Raw genomic sequence first — 17,834 nt, 5'->3', positions numbered from 1 at the left:
CGATCTCTCTCTCTCTCTCTCTCTCTGTCTCTGTCCTTTTATTCTCCGTCGTCGTTTCATGATCTGACTCTCTCTCTCTCTCTCTCTGGTCGTCTCTTCTTCTTTTTTTCCTTTTTTTCTTTTTTTTTTCTTTCTTTTTCTTACTTCGTCACTGTTGTGCTGAACATGCCACGCCCTTTCTTCCATAAGTTGATTTTCTCATCTACTATCCAAGAAAAGCGTCTGGTAACTACTATTCCTCTCTTTGCCTCCTTCTTTGCTTCTCTCTCTTTCTCCTCTTTCCAATTTTTGGAATTTCAAAGTTTTGATTTTTATTCGCAATTGAGTGGTTTCAAGGGATGGAATCTGGTGTTAAAGACACAACTTGTTTGATTTCTTGGAGTTAAAATTGTCTTTATATAATTGGTAGGAATTGAGTCAAGTTCTTCCCTGTTTTGGGTGCTGAAAAGTTCCATTCTTTTTAAGCTTGTGTTGGATAATTTGTCAAATGAGAGTTTGTGGATTTCGAATCGGAAGTCTCTTATGGTCATTGTTTGCGTTTGCTGGGAAATTAGAGTTTGGAGGATTTTTGTGGGATACGTGTTCTCTGACAGAAGATTGTGTGTAGTTTAGGAATGTTTTTTTTTTGTTTTTTTGAGTGATTTGACTTTTGAGGATGATTTGATTCTGTCAGATTAGTGCAAGTTCTGAATAGAAAAAGCTGAGATCTGTTTATGGTTTCTCGATTGTAATTGTATGTCTTTGTTTACTCCTCTTTTGACTGCTTTCTTAGTTTGACTTAGGAGGTCTGAGATTGTTAAGACTCCTTATTGTGGCTTGTGAGTGAAAATCCTCAAAAACTGAGTAGTTGACTTGGTTTTGAACGTCTCTGTATTATGTTTGTGTTTTAATGTTACCTGCTTTATGCTCACCGTATTATATACGGTGATTAGTCAACACTTAAGCAGATTGCACCAAGAAAAGTTTGTGCATTGTTTTGAACAGACCCAAGTACTGTTTAGCTCTCCATTTAGCACATAAGTGAAGATACTTGCTTGGAATCTTGCTCTCGATTTACACAGGGCAGTTATGTTGACAAGAATATGATCAATGTGATAAAATCATAGGAGTTGCATGTTCAATCTATTCAGAGATAAATGTACCATGTTACATGTGTAGTAATGGACTGTGTCTCCTTGTTGATGCCTTCTAAACTGATATATGGCCAGTTGGATTGTCTTTTTCAATTAGGTAAAGCCGTCTTTTCTTCAACATTTGTGTTTATTGGATCTTTTCGCTGAAAGTTGTCCACTTTAATTTTATGTTCTTGCTATATTTTGTGTCAGTCTTATAGATCTTGTGGACCTTTATATGCTACTTTGTATCTCATACCAGTATGCTTGTGCAGAGAGTCCCAGATAAGTTTGTGAGTAAATTCAAGGATGAGCTTTCGGTTGCTGTTGCACTCACAGTACCTGATGGTCATGTTTGGCGTGTAGGACTAAGGAAAGCTGACAACAAAATTTGGTTTCAAGATGGTTGGCAAGAGTTTGTTGACCGTTACTCCATTCGCATTGGTTATCTTTTGATTTTTAGATATGAAGGAAACTCTGCCTTCAGCGTCTACATTTTCAATTTATCACACTCTGAAATCAATTACCATTCAACCGGTCTCATGGATTCCGCACACAACCACTTCAAACGCGCCCGTTTATTTGAAGACCTTGAAGATGAAGATGCCGAGGTCATCTATCCTTCTTCCTTGTACCCATCAACACTTCCTGAGTCTACAGTACAAGCCAATAAAGGGTATACTGGTTCAGCCATCCAAAGCTTATTCTCTGGATCTGTTAAAGGTGACATTATAAGCAACTGATTTCCTTTATCTTTCGCTCATTACCCGTTTATCCTTTTTTAAGGCTGATGGTTGATATTAACCTTTTCTTCAGCTGAAGAATCAATGCCAACCCCAAAAATTCCGAAAAAGAGAGGGAGGAAGAAGAAAAATGCTGATCCTGGTAAGCATTTCACCCTTTTTAAATGCTTCAGACTCTTTTTCAGAGGCTTCAAAGATTCCTCCTCATGATATAATCCTTTTGATACTTACAGAGGAAATAAACTCATCTGCTCCTCGCGATGATGACCCAGAGAACCGTTCAAAGTTCTACGAGAGTGCTTCTGCTAGAAAGAGAACCGTGACTGCAGAAGAAAGAGAGAGGGCCATCAATGCAGCCAAAACGTTCGAGCCAACAAACCCTTTCTTCAGAGTTGTCCTGCGACCATCCTATCTATACAGAGGCTGCATCATGGTAATAAAACCATCATAGGAAGACTTAGTCTTATCTGTCTTCTCTGCTCACTGATCTCTAAAGAAGTCTTATGTTTCGGTTTCTTTCAACAGTATCTTCCTTCGGGGTTTGCTGAGAAGTACCTAAGTGGGATCTCTGGGTTCATCAAGGTCCAGCTGGCGGAGAAACAATGGCCTGTACGATGTCTCTACAAAGCTGGGAGAGCCAAATTCAGTCAAGGATGGTACGAGTTTACTCTGGAGAACAACCTAGGAGAAGGAGACGTGTGTGTGTTCGAGCTGCTCAGAACCAGAGATTTCGTTCTGAAAGTAACGGCCTTTCGAGTCAGTGAGTACGTCTGAGCAAAGTGTTATGGTGTGATCAGTCTGCAGTGGGGATTTCCAAGTACAATTTCGTGTAGGGTATCTTAATTTAAAAACAACTAAAACTCTCTCTCTCTGTCCGTGTCATTGCGTCAGTGTCTCGTTTTTTTTCTTCTCGGGTTTAGTTGTGCTTTCGATGTGGATATGTTGTTTTTACTCATTATATATAACCTCGGAGTGGAACTCAAATTGTTTGAGTAGAAGAAGTTAGGGTTTAAGAAGTTTTAAAAGTTTGTAAATACCTAATCTCCATCAATTTGGTATCTGAACTTATGACCATAATGATGATATGATGAAGATGGGTTTGTGTTTGTGCTGTGAACTCTTCAATTTTTCTTGATCTCCTTGTTTTTGTTTCTCCTTCTCTTTGCCTTAATACATAATCAAAGTTTGGTGCTTATGAGCTCTGTTTTTCCTGGACCAAGATTTGTGTCCTTGTTGAATCAGAACTCGAAAACTCTGTTTCAGGCTAAGCAAATCCATGCTCAACTGATAATCAATGGCTGCCAAGATAATTCTCTTTTCGGCAAGCTTATAGGCCAATACTGTTCAAAGCCATCGACAGAAAGCTCCAAGCTTACTCATTTGCTGGTGTTTCCTCGATTTGGCCATCCTGACAAGTTTCTCTTCAACACATTGCTTAAATGTAGCAAACCAGAGGACTCAATTCGAATTTTCACCAGCTGGGCATCAAAAAGTTCGTTGCTTTATCTCAATGAGCGCACGTTTGTCTTCGTTCTTGGCGCTTGTGCTAGGTCAGCTTCGTCGTCAGCGTTACGGGTTGGTAGAATTGTTCATGGTATGGTGAAAAAGCTTGGATTTCTCTATGAATCTGAGCTGATTGGAACCACTTTACTCCATTTCTACGCTAAGAATGGGGATTTACGTTACGCGAGGAAGGTGTTTGATGAAATACCTGAGAGAACCTGTGTTACATGGAACGCAATGATCGGTGGATATTGTTCACATAAGGACAAAGGGAATCACAATGCTAGAAAGGCTATGATTTTGTTTCGGAGGTTCTCTTGCTGCGGTAATGGAGTTAGACCTACTGATACAACCATGGTTTGTGTTCTTTCAGCCATTTCTCAGACGGGTTTGCTCGAAATTGGTTGTCTAGTTCATGGTTACATAGAAAAACTCGGTTTCACTCCTGAAGTTGATGTCTTCATTGGTACTGGACTTGTCGACATGTACTCAAAGTGCGGGTGCTTAAATAGCGCCTTCTCTGTGTTTGAGTTAATGAAAGTGAAGAATGTCTTGACATGGACTTCACTGGCAACAGGGCTAGCTCTCAATGGAAGAGGAAACGAAACACAAAATCTTCTAAACCGAATGGCGGAATCTGGGATCAAACCAAACGAGATAACTTTCACTAGCTTGCTATCTGCTTATCGTCATATAGGTCTTGTTCAAGAAGGAATCGAGCTGTTCATAAGCATGAAGACAAGATTTGGTATCACACCGGTGATTCAACACTACGGATGCATTGTAGATCTTCTTGGTAAAACAGGGCGGATACAAGAAGCTTATGATTTTGTTTTAGCTATGCCTATAAAACCAGACGCTATCTTGTTAAGAAGTCTCTGCAATGCGTGCAGCATTTATGGAGAGACTGTAATGGGTGAAGAGATCGGAAAGGCTCTCCTCGAGATAGAACAAGAGGAGAAGAAGAAGTTTTCGTTTTCAAGTTCTGAATGTGAAGATTATGTAGCTTTATCGAATGTGTTAGCTCATAAAGGGAAATGGTTAGAGGTAGAGAAGCTGAGGAACGAGATGAAAGAAAGAAGAATAAAAACAAGACCAGGTTTCAGTTTTGTTTAAAATAGCTTGTTACAGGTCAGGATCAGAACACTACTTATTGTGCAATTCTTAGTTTCATCCAAGTCATAATTAACATTACACAACAAATACACTCGCAGGTCTCTGTTAAAAGCTCTGTTATCCCCTGAAGACTCTCTTGTCGTCTTCTTCTTCTTCCTTGAGCACTTGGTTTGAATCGAGCACATCAACTTCTACACACAGATAAAGATATTCAGATCCCAATCTTGTTAATCATAAGGTTATGGAGAACAAAGTGTTCTTACTGTGTAGAATCTTGTCTAACTCGATGTCTCTTGGTCTCTTCTTGAGTTTGTGCTCACCATTAACAGATTGATCATTGTTCCTTGTACCTTGAGTTCCAATAAACCCTTTGTCTGTAATATCGACTATATCATCGTCGCTGTCACTGATCTGAAGTGCATCTGGTGGATAGTCAATTTCGGAAGCGGAAACATTGAAGATTATTACATGGAAACTCGAATTCTCGTCGTATTCGAACGAGAGAAAGTGGCCTTCCTTGATGGAATGAGCCTCTGCAAATTCACTCCAGCCCTCATGGAACCAAATCTCTTGACCGATCCGTTTGAGCTTTATCGAACGCTTGAATCCCACAGGAGTCTCCAATGTAACAACATCAGGGAATTTAGACCCTTGTAGCTTCACGAATTTTGGCGGTATCCTCTGATTTTAGAGTTTATAAAACATTGTCAGTATTTTTCAGAAACAGGTTACAACATGTCAGATCTGCATGTCTTAAGAAGAGAGATAAGTCAATCTAATCTCACTTTTAGGTTCCTAAAACAAGAATACGGAGAGCTGTTTAGTGAAATCTGTTGATATAATCTCTAGAAATTGCAAAGCAACAAAACGAATCGAATCAAATAACAAAACATGCAAACAGTAATAAAAAGTGTTGTTAATTTACCATCATGTTATTCTCCATTGTTGAAGGTAAGACCAACTTGAAGAACTTCTTCACCGGCGACTCAGGATCTTGCGGTTGTCGGCGATGAGAGGAGAAGGTGTCTCTGGCCATCGTTTTCCGGGTTGTAACCATTTTTAATTTTTTGTTTCGCTCATAGAAGGGAAGGAGAAAGTGAAGAGTGATGACTGATGAGTGAGTGAGGGGGGGGGAGAGAGTTAAAAGCCGTAAAAAGAGAAACCGAGAAGGCAGATAAGTTTTTCTGTCGTTACATTGGTAAGATTTTTTTATCTGACAAAGTGACAAAGTTACTTTAACTCTTTGTAGTTTCCAAGACTCTTTTGTTTTCTTACAACACAGTTCTCTCCACTAAAGACATTATCATAGCTTTTTAAAAAACTAAAGGACGTAAAAGGTGGAAATTAACCAAAGTAGTGAAGTACAGGCGCACAGCACAGCACATGCCCAAGAAAGAAAATTCAGGTGACTATCAGAAAGAAAAAAAAAACACTAGTCAAAGTTGTGAACTAGACCAGTGTACCATTGTTACTACTTGATGTACATAATTTGGAACCAAAAGCATGAACACTTGTATAACCCAGTTTATGAAACTGGATCTGGGTTTTTTAAGCACAATCATAATATGGGCTGGTTTTTATCTCTTAAAGCCCAATTCTGAGTTTAAAATTTTTTGAAAAACTTTCCGACCTGCCGGAATCGAACCAGCGACCTAAAGATTGTCTGCAAACGACTACAGTCTTCCGCTCTACCAACTGAGCTAAGGTCGGTTACATTTACTTCTCCTAACATAGGGGTTAATAATCTAATATTTAATCAAAAATAAGATTAAGAACAACCAAAACATATACTAATACTTATACCTTGTTAATTATAGCTACCTATAAAACCACTGACTGCTGAATGCGTGTGTGAGCATAAAATTATTTTAATTGAAATCGTGCTTTACAAATTATTTACATGCATGCCTACGGTTTAAGAGAACATTTTATACACAATACTGAAAACGAAAAGTGAAGTTTACTTAACAAGACCTATATAGTATATATAATAGTCTACCATATGAAAATTAATTTTATAATTAACATTGAAGAGTAAAATAGTCAAGATTATGGGCATAATCATTCTTAATTAACTAAAGTCAAATGTACAAGAAACTAGTGGGGATTTGCCTAACTATGGTGGCGCACAATATTTAACTTCGATGTTTGTTGTTGTAACCTTAAAATCAAGAGAAAACACACAGAGACGATAATACCCATTTCAAATCATTCTCAGATATTTCTTGTAGTGATCTTCTGAAAGGGTGCTGGCCTGCTGGGTGCATGTATATGTCAGTGTGCATAGATATATATATATTATACATATACGTAGTTAGTTTATACAAAAGATTTGTATATCAAACGTAAATCCAAAGAAAAGGAGACTTTTTAAGTACGTTCTTAAGACAAGCGTAAAATATTACATTTCCTCTTTAATTTTCCAATGGCTACATCTTTTGTCAACAGACTGAACCAACAATTTTACCAAACATACGAATATATTTCAAATTTCTTATTTCGGTTTTCTATTCGATCAATTTAGAAATAATCCAAAAACGTATGAGATCCAATCTATGATCTATATATCTATGTGGTACCTTTGTATACTATAAAAGGGGGTTTTACTAGCCTCTAAAGTCTAAACCAATCATCTGTTTAACATTCTCGCACATTCATTCACGTTTTTTGTTTGTTTTACTATCTGCCATTATCAAAGGTAATGTATGAAAGATTGTGTATTTTCTTGAGTGTTTACAATCGAGATTTACAAACTATATAAACACAAACAAGTTAAATATCTTCCTAGAAAATAGGAGAAGAATCTGAACAAATATTTGACTGCGTCATATTTCATATTCCATCACTCCCCCTCAGTGAAATCGTCTGAGCTTCGGACGGTTAAACTGGACCGAAATTGGTTGAATAACATCGTAGGCAAGCCTTTAGTGAATACGTCTGCAAACTGTAGAGAAGAAGGAACATGTATTACTTTCACCTGACCAAGAGCAACTTTTTCCCGAACAAAATGAAGATCAATCTCTATGTGTTTTGTTCGCTGGTGCTGAACCGGATTGTTTGACAAATACACAGTGCTTATGTTGTCACAGTAGACCAAAGTCGCTGTGTTCATCGGACAATGCATCTCAAGAAGCAAGTTACGAATCCAACATGTCTCTGCAACCACATTTGCAACACCTTTGTACTCTGATTCAGCACTTGAACGAGAAACTGTTTGTTGACGTTTCGATGACCAGGAGATTAAGTTCTCTCCAAGATAAACACAATAACCCGATGTTGATCGTCTTGTATCTGAACAACCTGCCCAATCTGCGTCAGTATATGCTGTCAACGTTCCTATCTTGCCACGGTACAGCTGAAGTCCATGCGTTTGTGTTCCTTGAATGTACCGAATGATACGCTTTAAAGCTTGCATGTGTGGAATTCTGGGATCGTGCATAAACAGACAGACTTGCTGCACTGCATAAGAGATGTCTGGTCTTGTAAATGTTAGATATTGCAATGCTCCTGCCAAACTCCGATATTCTTTGGAATTTGGTATACGTTCTCCACACTCACCCGTTAGCTTTGAGTTTACATCAACTGGTGTTGAGACTGGTTTGCACTCTTGCATTCCTGCTTTTGTGATGATGTCCTTAGCGTAATGAGTTTGAGAGAGCATAATCCCAGCATTGTTGTGCTCTGCTTTTACACCAAGAAAGTAGCTTAAACGGCCTCCATCAGTCATTGGGAATTCTGTTTTCAGTGACATCGTGATGTGATCTATCAAAGCTTGAGTTGAGCCTGTGAGAATGATATCATCGACATAAAGCAGGAGATAAGCAATGTCCTGACCTTTTTTGAAGACAAATAGAGAATTATCACTTTTACACATTGTAAAACCAAGCTTTGACACAAACTTTGTGAACCTTGCATTCCACGCCCGTGGAGCTTGTTTCAGTCCGTAAATAGCCTTATGTAACTTGCAGACATAGCTCGGATTGTTCTTGTCTACAAAACCAGGTGGCTGATGCATATATATTGTCTCTGTGAGATCCCCGTGGAGAAAGGCATTTTTAACATCAAGTTGTTTGGTGTTCCAGCCTTTAGAAACCGCAACATGCAGAACAGCCGTAATCGTTGCTGGTTTAACAACTGGAGCAAACGTCTCAAAGTAGTCAATGCCTTCCTCTTGAGTTTTGCCGTTCGCAACTAATCTTGCCTTGTATCAAGTGAGGTTCCCATCTGCATCATGTTTATACTTATACAACCACATAGAATTAACAATGTTAGCATTTTCGGGTCGAGGTACTAGACTCCAGGTCTTATTGTTAATTTGAGCATCATATTCATCAGTCACTGCTGGGTTCCAGTTCGGATCTGACAAAGCTTTTTGGTGAGTAGTGGGAATAGGCGAAACAGAGGAAGTAATAAGAGCTTGGTTTCTAGTTGTTTTCGTTCCTGTTTTACTTCTTGTTGCCATGGGGTGGCAAGAAGCTTTAGGAATCGATGGTTGCACAACAGTTTGAGGTGGAGGTTCAACTTGTTGAGGAATAGTGGGCTGAGGAATATTGTGGCTTGGAGCTTGAAGTATTTCCTTAAACATAGCTGATGGCTCATCAACGTGATTTAAAAAATCATACGTTTGTAGAGTTTGAGACTTATTATTAGCTGCCGGGAAAATACTTTCATCAAAAACCACATGTCTGGAAATAATAATCTTATTATTTTTTAGGTCCAGACATCGATAACCTCGGTGTTGCGTAGGATAACCAAGGAAGAGACAAGGAGCAGAACGAGGGGAAAGTTTATGTGTAGGTGAATTGTTTAAGTTTGGATAGCAAAGACACCCAAAGACCCTGAGGTGATCGTATGTTGGCTCTTTTTGAAAAAGAACAACATATGGACTTTGTAAATTTATAGTAGAAGAGGGAAGAATGTTTAGAAGATGAGTGGTGGTGTGAAGAGCTTCAGCCCAGTAAGTTGGTGGAAGTTGAGCTTGAAACAATAATGTTCTTATGGTGTTGTTGATGGAACGAATCATTCTCTCTGACTTTCCATTTTGTTGGGAAGTATGAGGACAAGAGAATCGAACTTTGATTCCATTTTCATCAAAGTGACGAGCAAACTGCTCATTCACAAATTCACCACCATTATCACATTGAAAAGATTTGATATTGGCATTGAATTGGGTTTAAACGTACGCAGAAAAGTGAAGAAATTTGGTAAGGACTTCATTTTTTCGACGAAGAGGATATACCCATAGAAAATGCGAGAAATCATCAAGGAAAAGAACATAATAACGAAGACCACTCATGCTTGGAATAGGGGAGGTCCAAACATCAGAATGAATAAGTTCAAAAGGTGCAGAAGAAACTGATTTCGATTGATGAAACGGAAGCTTAACATGTTTTCCCAATTGACAAGCATTACAAGAAGAGGGTAATCTTATCTTATTACAATCGAATTTATTAGAAGCAAGAAGAGATTTTAGAGTCTCAGTATTGGTGTGTCCGAGTCTCATGTGCCAAAGAGATGGAGAAACGGATAAGCAGGCGGAATGAGATTTGGCTGTTTTATTGAGAAGAGGTTGAAGAGGATAAAGATCTCCATTACTGTCACTGCGGAGCAGACTCGTCCGAGTGAGAAGATCCTTCACAGAAAAACCAAAGGGGTCAAATTCAACACTACAAGCGTTGTCTTTTGTGAATTGACGAACAGAAATTAAATTTTTGATGATTTTGGGAGTGACAAGAACGTTATGGAGATTGAGAGGACGAGTGGAGGAAGGAAGAGAAGTAAAGCCAGTGAGAGAAACAGGAATGGAAGAACCGTTGCCAACAATGACTGAATTTTTGATATTCGAATTAACAACAGATTGGAGCATACCTGCCGAAGATGCTAAGTGAGCTGTAGCTGCAGAGTCCATGTACCAGCCTCCAGAGGAAGGGTCTGTGAGAGTCATGGTGTTGAAAGCTTCAGCAAAGTCTCTTGTAGGTTGAAGACTAGCTATATGCGCTTCAGCCTGTGAAGAGTTCTGTGATCTCGGGCTAGGTCCCAATAGTCCGCGATTGTGGAAGTTCGTCGGATATGGACTCCATGGAGTGTAGGGTGATGGCTGCCAAGACGGATATGGGGTTGGCCAATAAGCAGGAGGACCCCATGAAGGAAACTGAGGTCTCTGTTGTTGTTGTTGTGGCTGTGTGCTCTGCTGATTGTTGCGACCTTTGTTGTTTCGATGGTTGTTGCGACGCCATGGACGATAGTTCTTGTTCTCACTGGTCTGATTCTGTTGCGTTTGATCTGATGTGTTTGTCGTTACAAGTGCTGCAGGAGATGAGGCATGAGCAGAGTGTGAAGCAATGGCCTTGTGCGCCTTTTTAAGCCGAGACTCTTCGTCCTGAAGCATTGATTTGGCATCATCAAACGACGGTAATGGTTTCTGATGTTTGATAACATTGATGATGTTGTCAAATTTTTCATTCAGACCATTCAGCATGTACATCACCAGGTTTCGATCATTGACAGGAGAATCAAGGTTTGATAGAAGATCTGCCAAGGATTTGAGAGCTTGACAGTAGTCTTGTATCGATTGATTTCCAATCTCCAGAGTTCGAAGTTCATTATCGATTTGCATGACTCTCGCATCTTTGTTGTTGCGGAATTGGTTCTCGATCCGTAGCTAAATGTCTCTCGCTGTTCCTCCTGTCTTGAATGTTGATTTGAATAGTGGAGGTGCTAAAGTACCATAGATCCATAGCTTGACCAGACCATCTCGTTTCAACCAAGGTTGATCAGCATCATTCGCAGGATGTGAGGAGCCATCGACATGACCGAGAACATCAAACGTAAGGCAATGTGTGAGAAACAATTCTCTCCAAGCATCGTAGTTATGATCATTCAAATCGAGAATCAAGGGAATGTGTGACTTGATGTTGGTGACACCAAAGGCACGTTCAGTGACAGCAGCCATTGAAGCAGAGAAGAAAAAATTGAAGGAGAAGAAGAAGAAGAATAGAAGAGAAGAAGAGATTAAGAGCGATGAGGCTCTGATACCATGAAAGATTGTGTATTTTCTTGAGTGTTTACAATCGAGATTTACAAACTATATAAACACAAACAAGTTAAATATCTTCCTAGAAAATAGGAGAAGAATCTGAACAAATATTTGACTGCGTCATATTTCATATTCCATCAATGTATACCATTTACTATACTTTCTCGACTTTTATATGAGTTATGACTTATGACACTATCAATGGTCAAGTTTTCAAAGCGAACATGCAACTAATTAATCTTACGGCAAGAACAACTGATTGTATTTGTCCTACTTCAGCAAAAAACAAAGTTGTGTGATAATATCTAGAAATCAATTAATTAAGATCGATTAGATTCTTCAAGTTATTATTGAGTTGAGATTTATTAGAAATAGAAAGGCGTGTTTGGATGTCAAGTTATATATGCGCATTTCATACATGTATAAATGTGTACCAAACTTCTTAAATCCCACGAAAATGATACTTTTTCACATTCACGAACACACCAGGAAAAAGTTTTATATCCCATTTTTTTCAATGACTTTCTTCCTTTTCAACAAAATTGAACTAACAAATCATCCTATAACGTACATATTACTAATCTTCCCTTCCAATTTTTCTCTTAGACAAGAACTATTGTTAAATAATAACGAATAAAAAGAAATATGAATATTAAACGAATTTCAGTAAGAATTAATAAATAAACAAATGATTCAATACAATGAAACAATGTTTTTCTAAAACGTAACTCAAAATAAGTATGTGCAGTTTACAAGAAGATCGAATAAACTAGAGGAACTTTCTAAAACGCCTTTTAGATACTTTTCATGACGTGGCAGTTTCCTATTGGTTGTGTGAACTGCTTCTTTTAGCCGGCCATAAAAAAAATCTTTGTCTTGACCACAACGGCAGGAATCACATGGGCCGCGGAACATTCCCCTTTACCATACTCCATATCTTCACGCGTTTAAGGCGGCGCGTGCTCTCTCCTCCCTCTAAACACATCTCAGCCACTAACTGTAGACGCCGTCTCCTTCACGCGCCAGACTTTCACAGATTTGTCCAAGCTTCCGCTATACACTATCCATTTCTGATCTCCATTCTCACCGCCGCCTTCCTCCTCCGTCTCTTCCACCGCCGTCAAACACTTCACAGGTCCCACGTGGTCCATCAAGACGGAGAGACACGAGTGCGTCGCATCGACGTTTCTCCTCCACACGCAAATGTTCTTATCAGCTCCGCCGCTTAAAACCAGACTCCCGGCGGCGGCGAGGCAGAGCACCGCCATACGGTGGCCGCGTAGAGTTCCGCCGTGTGAAAGAAATTTTTGCCCTTCCCAGAAATTAACGGTGCCGTCAGAAGAACCACAGTAAACTACCGCCGCTGTTAAATTAACCGCTAAGGCCGTTACAGCGTTCTCTTGCTTCATCAACACATTAACCAGGAAATGTTTCGTCCCTTTGCCTTGAAGCTCACGTTTCCACACTTTCAAAGTTCCGTCGGCGGATCCGGTGAATAGCAAATCGTCGAAACCAGTAGCCACCGTATTGATGGCGTCGTCGTGAGCTTGAATGGATTCAAGACATTTCGAATCAGATAATCTCCAGACTTTGAGAGTCTTGTCCCACGAGCCGGAGTAGAGTAAACCGAGCTCTTCGTTCAAGCTAAGACACGAAACGGCGTCGTAATGACGAATCTTGAGAACATTTTTCCGGCGACGAACCTCGACGTAGTTCTTCGGGTTCACTGACTTTGTCAAAAACTCCTTCAACGTCGGCAAGCTCCCGACTCGTGAATAGCTCCCGGTTCTTCTTTTAGAACCTCTCCAAACCCGGATTTTACCGTCTTGATGACCGGTGAAAATCCGGTTATCTCCGGTTATCACAATGGCTTTGACCAATCCGCTTGTTGATTTAAACCCGGTGAAGTCCTTGAGATCTTTCCAAACACGAATATTCTTGGAATCGGATCCGGTGAATAAGAGATCTCCCGAAGCAGCTAACGAGTAGACATGACCGTCTTGTCTGACGATCGTACCGATCAAACCGTTGTCGGTATCAGCATCCATGTTTCGAGTCTGGTAGATCCAAGGAGACTTGTAGTAGGGAGAGTAAGTTTGGTTCCACGGGGAGGGAGACATGGACGGAGTCGTTGTGGTGTCGGTGTAGTAAGGAGAGTAAGATTGATTCCATGGGGACAGAACCTGATTAGGAGACGACTCGCCGCTAGTAGTCGAAGCATTGCTTTGGCGTTGTTGGTAATAATGGACATCCTTGTTCATTTTGTTGTTGTTGCTAGTAGTAGTGGGATTGATGACATCATGATCAACGCCATGGCTCCGTTGTTCTTCTTCTTCGGCAGCGGGATCGGAGTTTAAGAAGGCGGCGAAAGTGAGTCTCCGGTGATGACTACTACTACTAGAACTGGTGGTTTCTGTAGCTATAACCATATTGTTTACAAGATAACACAAAAGAATAATAATTTGAGCTGGGCAGCAGTTGGAAGGTTTTATATTTTTCTTTGGTCAAGGAATTATGAGGGTTTTAAATTTCCTTGTCGTGTGGGAGAAAAAGGAAAAGAAGTTGGAAATATTTGTTTCTGAGGATTTGGAGAGAAAACTAATTTTTTTTATGAGTTTGGTAAGAAATGTAAAGAGTGTGTAAATGGAGGACGTTGGGAACTTGGGATTGGTTTATATATAGAGAGAAAAAAATAGAAAAAAGGGTTGTTGAACGGACGACATGGGTGAATGACACGTGGTGTTAAAGACCGAAGACGTGACCGTCAGATACCGGGAGCGCCAGTTTTCACATGAAGAGACCCGCCTGTATCATTTATTTAAGAAAAGATTAATTACTACTACTAAACACAATGTAAAGCAACTTTGGAAATTTAAATTAAAAACTGTTGACTGATAAAAAGCTCAAAGGACGGTCGTCGGGTGAAAAAAAAAAAAAAAAACTAAGTGGACGGTCTCAAAACAGATGTGTGTATGATAAAATGAGATGTTGTAGTTTGGTTTTAATTATCTATTAATAATAATTAATTTTCCATTGTTTTTTTAGTGTATAAGAAAGAAAAAATGACAAGAGTAGTTTTACATATTGGTATTGGGCAATGTGAAAATATGTAAAACATGAGATGCGTCCGTACGAAGATTCGGTTTATAGTTTTAGTTTAGGGAGTTGGTTGAATGAAGATAACGCGTGTGTGGCTGTGTTGGCGGCCGATCATCTTCACACGTTGCATATGTAAAACATTACGTGACGATTACACTATTGTTCCAACCTGAGTTTTGATTTTTATTTTGGGGGCTTTTTTATTTTCGACATGTGAAAGGAAAAAACTAGTTTTCTTCCAGATGTTTTGAATTTTTATGACGACTCCCTTGATCTCCCTCCGTGAACCAACCAACCGATAAGGAAGTCTTTTTGTACTACATCGATGGACCATTTCTTTTTAATCCATTTCCATTGGAATTTAATCTAGAAAATGATATTTGTGAAATTTACAAATTAAATAAATATCAATGATACCAATATTCAATATCCATTAGATATAGAATAATAGAAACTACATACAAGATATTTTAAGTATGTGTACGACAGTACGAGACCATTTCAAGATTTATCGGATACTTGGATGTATCATACGAAAACTTAATATTGTTCTTGTTAAATTTTTTTTTTCTGTGAAGACGGATCGGCTGATATATGATGATAAGAGATGAACTGAATTCAACTTATCTCAGTATTGTAATTTATTTTCCTTTGACATATTAATTTCTTAACATGCACTGCTTATGAGATAATATATTATGGTAATGTGGGGGAGGGGGAAGAACCGGAGAACCAAAACAAATGGAGAGTGTCGTTCCACAAAACTTCATATACTCTAATCAATGTGACTTCGAAAAAGTGAAAGACGAAAGAGTAGGTTTAGTTTTGGATATGGTCAAGATGTGATATGAAGCAGATCGAATGCAATATTATCTTCTATTGTGAGTTTAGAAAATGGTAAAAAAAAAAATGGAAATAGAACTTCCAAGGAGACTGATGTACGTACGTGAATGGACGCGATTCTTATCCATCTTTAACCACAAAGCCTCGATGTTGTAATTTGGTCTACGCCATATTTAACATTCACGACGTACGTTTAAGTGTTAAATTTAAGAAGGCTTCAGTTTTCTTTATTTTACTAAATGAAATTTTGAATATATTTGTATAATTTTTAAGGTTTTAGTTAGCACATCACATACATTAACCATTATATATATATATATATATATGTTTGTTTGATAATAATATATATTGTAACATTTTTCCTTAGGTACGGATCAAAACGCCGACAAAGAAGAAAGAGCACAAGTCGCAACACATTTTCTCATGTGTATTTATAAAATATGATAAAACCGAAATAAAACTTTCATACAAGTTGATTGACTTTCGTTGCGATAAAAGAAATGGTCTTTTCATTTCGATATTGACTTTCATTACGATGATAAAGAAAAAGATGGCATGTAAAGTACATTTTTGGATAACTATCTCATATATATGGGTTGGGATCTTCTCTTCTCAAATAAGAATGTTAAATTTTCTTTTTTTATTAGTCACAGATGTTAAGTTTTTAATTTAGAGATTCGAAAACATAAATAAAAACCTTGAGATTCCAAAACTAGTATAGCTTTGTAGATTTCATGTAAGTTAAGAAGAAGAAAATAATAAGAAGAAAATAATTATCCGATCGATCTCTAAAGTCAAACCCTAATTAAATGAAAACGATCATTGACAGCTAGACGAGTTTTGACATTTTTAGGGTTTCGTATAAAAAATAAATCCTCCTTTTACCTTTTCTCCATATCCATATATTATAAAAAAAAATGTTGGAACAAATATGGAAATTGTTAATTGTCAATGGTCATGGGACTCGATCGAACTATGGTAACGCATGGTCAGTTATCGAACCCTATAGTCTGTCTAGTTTAATTTCCACACGCCCACGGCTATGGATGGTACTTGCATGCTAATGGACATTACATATTACAATGGTCTAGAAACGACATCTATGTTCCATTTCAGACGCTGTTATTACGATATCAATACGTATAACACGAAAAGTTCATATTTGTATTATTAATCAAAACTGAGAAGTAGTTAAGGTGGTTGCTAAATGCTAAAGAAAAATGAAGAGTAAAGAGTGGAAAGGTACGTATGACCATGCTAAACTAGTAGGATAATTTTCATTAAAAAATGAATAATTAGGATAATTTAACTAGTAATTAACATATTACCTTTAACTTTATTTTCTACTAACTTAATACACTATATATTTATTCAGCTGAAATATCACCATTGTAATTGCTGTATAGTCAGTGCTATATATTTTTTTTTAAAAAAAATTTGTTATATTTTACGTACCGCGCCTTGCCTTCGAATTTCCAATGACTTTTCGGACAGATTATGACCACTCGATCTTCTTAGTCTAGATAGACCTTAATTAATGATTCGAAGTGAAGTTGTCACTTTCGGTAACCAGAACTAAACTATCGTTTTAATCAGACAAGTTTTCATTTTTTTTTTCTTCATTATACAGGAATATAATACACGCCGTTCATTTGACACGACATGCATGCATTATTAATTATGTGATAAGTTTTGATTTATTACACGATCAATCGTTGTCTGATATATAACTACAGTTCCAAACAAACAAAAAATCGTAGTCTCAAATACAAATGGGAAATAGTACGTTTTAACAAAAAGAAAAATAATACCAATGGTACGTACGCATGCCGTCACAACCATGGCAAACGTACAAGCCCCATATATACAATACCAATTACAGAAATGCTAAGGATTACTCTAATTTCCAACGCCATACATAAATAAAACCAATTAAAATCATTTTCATAAAAACGCCACTATATCTTTGGAACTTTGAAGTTTCACACAACCATATCAATGTGACAAATGAACAAAGAAACAAAATTTTGTTACCCAATAAGCAAGTAATTCTGAAATAATTATGTAAATGGGGAGAATGTTATATTATGGGTGGCTTAGTTGATCCCACTCGGCACTCGCTGCGTGGTCCGAATATAATCTGAGCTTTCTATATATGGAGAAAAATTATTATACTTTTAAGAATATAGTTTGACACATCTAAACAAAGTTTGTATACAATTGTAGTTATTTACAAGTTAAAGTATACTAGCTTATTATATAATCGATTATTTATTCACTAATACAATGCCACAATGGGTGTACGGAAGTCAAAGATTTTATATATCATATGATAGATTTGGTAGATTGAAACGAGCTAGTTTTGATAAATTTTTCGTCTTA

The 17,834-nt window shown here is 37.9% G+C and overlaps 4 protein-coding genes and 1 non-coding gene across 5 annotated transcripts; 2 read left to right on the top strand and 3 right to left on the bottom strand.

The window, feature by feature from the left end:
* The first annotated feature begins 11 nt into the window (after nucleotides 1–11).
* On the top strand, nucleotides 12–2,961 carry LOC17890868 (B3 domain-containing transcription factor VRN1). The gene is made up of 5 exons (XM_006299410.2): nucleotides 12–225; nucleotides 1,388–1,835; nucleotides 1,929–1,997; nucleotides 2,089–2,288; nucleotides 2,381–2,961. The coding sequence occupies exons 1-5, from the start codon at nucleotides 166–168 to the stop codon at nucleotides 2,627–2,629; spliced, it is 1,026 nt and encodes a 341-aa protein (XP_006299472.1). The 5' UTR covers nucleotides 12–165; the 3' UTR covers nucleotides 2,630–2,961.
* Nucleotides 2,962–3,044: 83 nt separating this feature from the next.
* LOC17893239 (pentatricopeptide repeat-containing protein At3g18970) lies at nucleotides 3,045–4,496 on the top strand. The gene has a single exon (XM_006299486.2). It carries the CDS (start codon nucleotides 3,050–3,052, stop codon nucleotides 4,472–4,474), a length of 1,425 nt encoding a protein of 474 aa, XP_006299548.1. The 5' UTR covers nucleotides 3,045–3,049; the 3' UTR covers nucleotides 4,475–4,496.
* Nucleotides 4,430–5,602, bottom strand: LOC17893020 (B3 domain-containing protein At3g18960). Its single transcript, XM_006299567.2, has 3 exons — nucleotides 5,400–5,602; nucleotides 4,738–5,155; nucleotides 4,430–4,665 (listed from the first exon to the last, which is right to left on the bottom strand). The coding sequence occupies exons 1-3, from the start codon at nucleotides 5,529–5,531 to the stop codon at nucleotides 4,592–4,594; spliced, it is 624 nt and encodes a 207-aa protein (XP_006299629.1). The 5' UTR covers nucleotides 5,532–5,602; the 3' UTR covers nucleotides 4,430–4,591.
* A 496-nt stretch (nucleotides 5,603–6,098) lies between these two features.
* Nucleotides 6,099–6,184, bottom strand: TRNAY-GUA. Its single transcript is given in 2 exon segments — nucleotides 6,099–6,134; nucleotides 6,148–6,184. It is a non-coding gene; the product is annotated as a tRNA-Tyr (tRNA).
* A 5,976-nt stretch (nucleotides 6,185–12,160) lies between these two features.
* LOC17892570 (protein JINGUBANG) lies at nucleotides 12,161–14,333 on the bottom strand. Its single transcript, XM_006297502.2, has one exon. It carries the CDS (start codon nucleotides 13,937–13,939, stop codon nucleotides 12,497–12,499), a length of 1,443 nt encoding a protein of 480 aa, XP_006297564.1. The 5' UTR covers nucleotides 13,940–14,333; the 3' UTR covers nucleotides 12,161–12,496.
* Nucleotides 14,334–17,834: the final 3,501 nt, after the last annotated feature.

Source organism: Capsella rubella, unplaced genomic scaffold, assembly GCF_000375325.1.
Source record: "Capsella rubella cultivar Monte Gargano unplaced genomic scaffold, Caprub1_0 scaffold_3, whole genome shotgun sequence".
NCBI classification, from domain to species: Eukaryota; Viridiplantae; Streptophyta; class Magnoliopsida; order Brassicales; family Brassicaceae; genus Capsella; species Capsella rubella.
This window is presented reverse-complemented; position numbering and strand designations above follow the sequence as displayed.

Bases quoted from the DNA above. Each gene is read 5' to 3' on its own strand.
- LOC17890868 (XM_006299410.2), top strand. From the start codon at position 166: ATGCCACGCCCTTTCTTCCATAAGTTGATTTTCTCATCTACTATCCAA. The intron at 226-1,387 runs GTAACTACTATT...ATGCTTGTGCAG, and splicing joins CTATCCAAGAAAAGCGTCTG to AGAGTCCCAGATAAGTTTGT. The intron at 2,289-2,380 runs GTAATAAAACCA...TTCTTTCAACAG, and splicing joins TATACAGAGGCTGCATCATG to TATCTTCCTTCGGGGTTTGC.
- LOC17893239 (XM_006299486.2), top strand. From the start codon at position 3,050: ATGAGCTCTGTTTTTCCTGGACCAAGATTTGTGTCCTTGTTGAATCAG.
- LOC17893020 (XM_006299567.2), bottom strand. From the start codon at position 5,531: ATGGTTACAACCCGGAAAACGATGGCCAGAGACACCTTCTCCTCTCAT. The intron at 5,156-5,399 runs GTAAATTAACAA...CTCTAAAATCAG, and splicing joins CAATGGAGAATAACATGATG to AGGATACCGCCAAAATTCGT. The intron at 4,666-4,737 runs GTAAGAACACTT...ATCTGTGTGTAG, and splicing joins GTTAGACAAGATTCTACACA to AAGTTGATGTGCTCGATTCA.
- LOC17892570 (XM_006297502.2), bottom strand. From the start codon at position 13,939: ATGGTTATAGCTACAGAAACCACCAGTTCTAGTAGTAGTAGTCATCAC.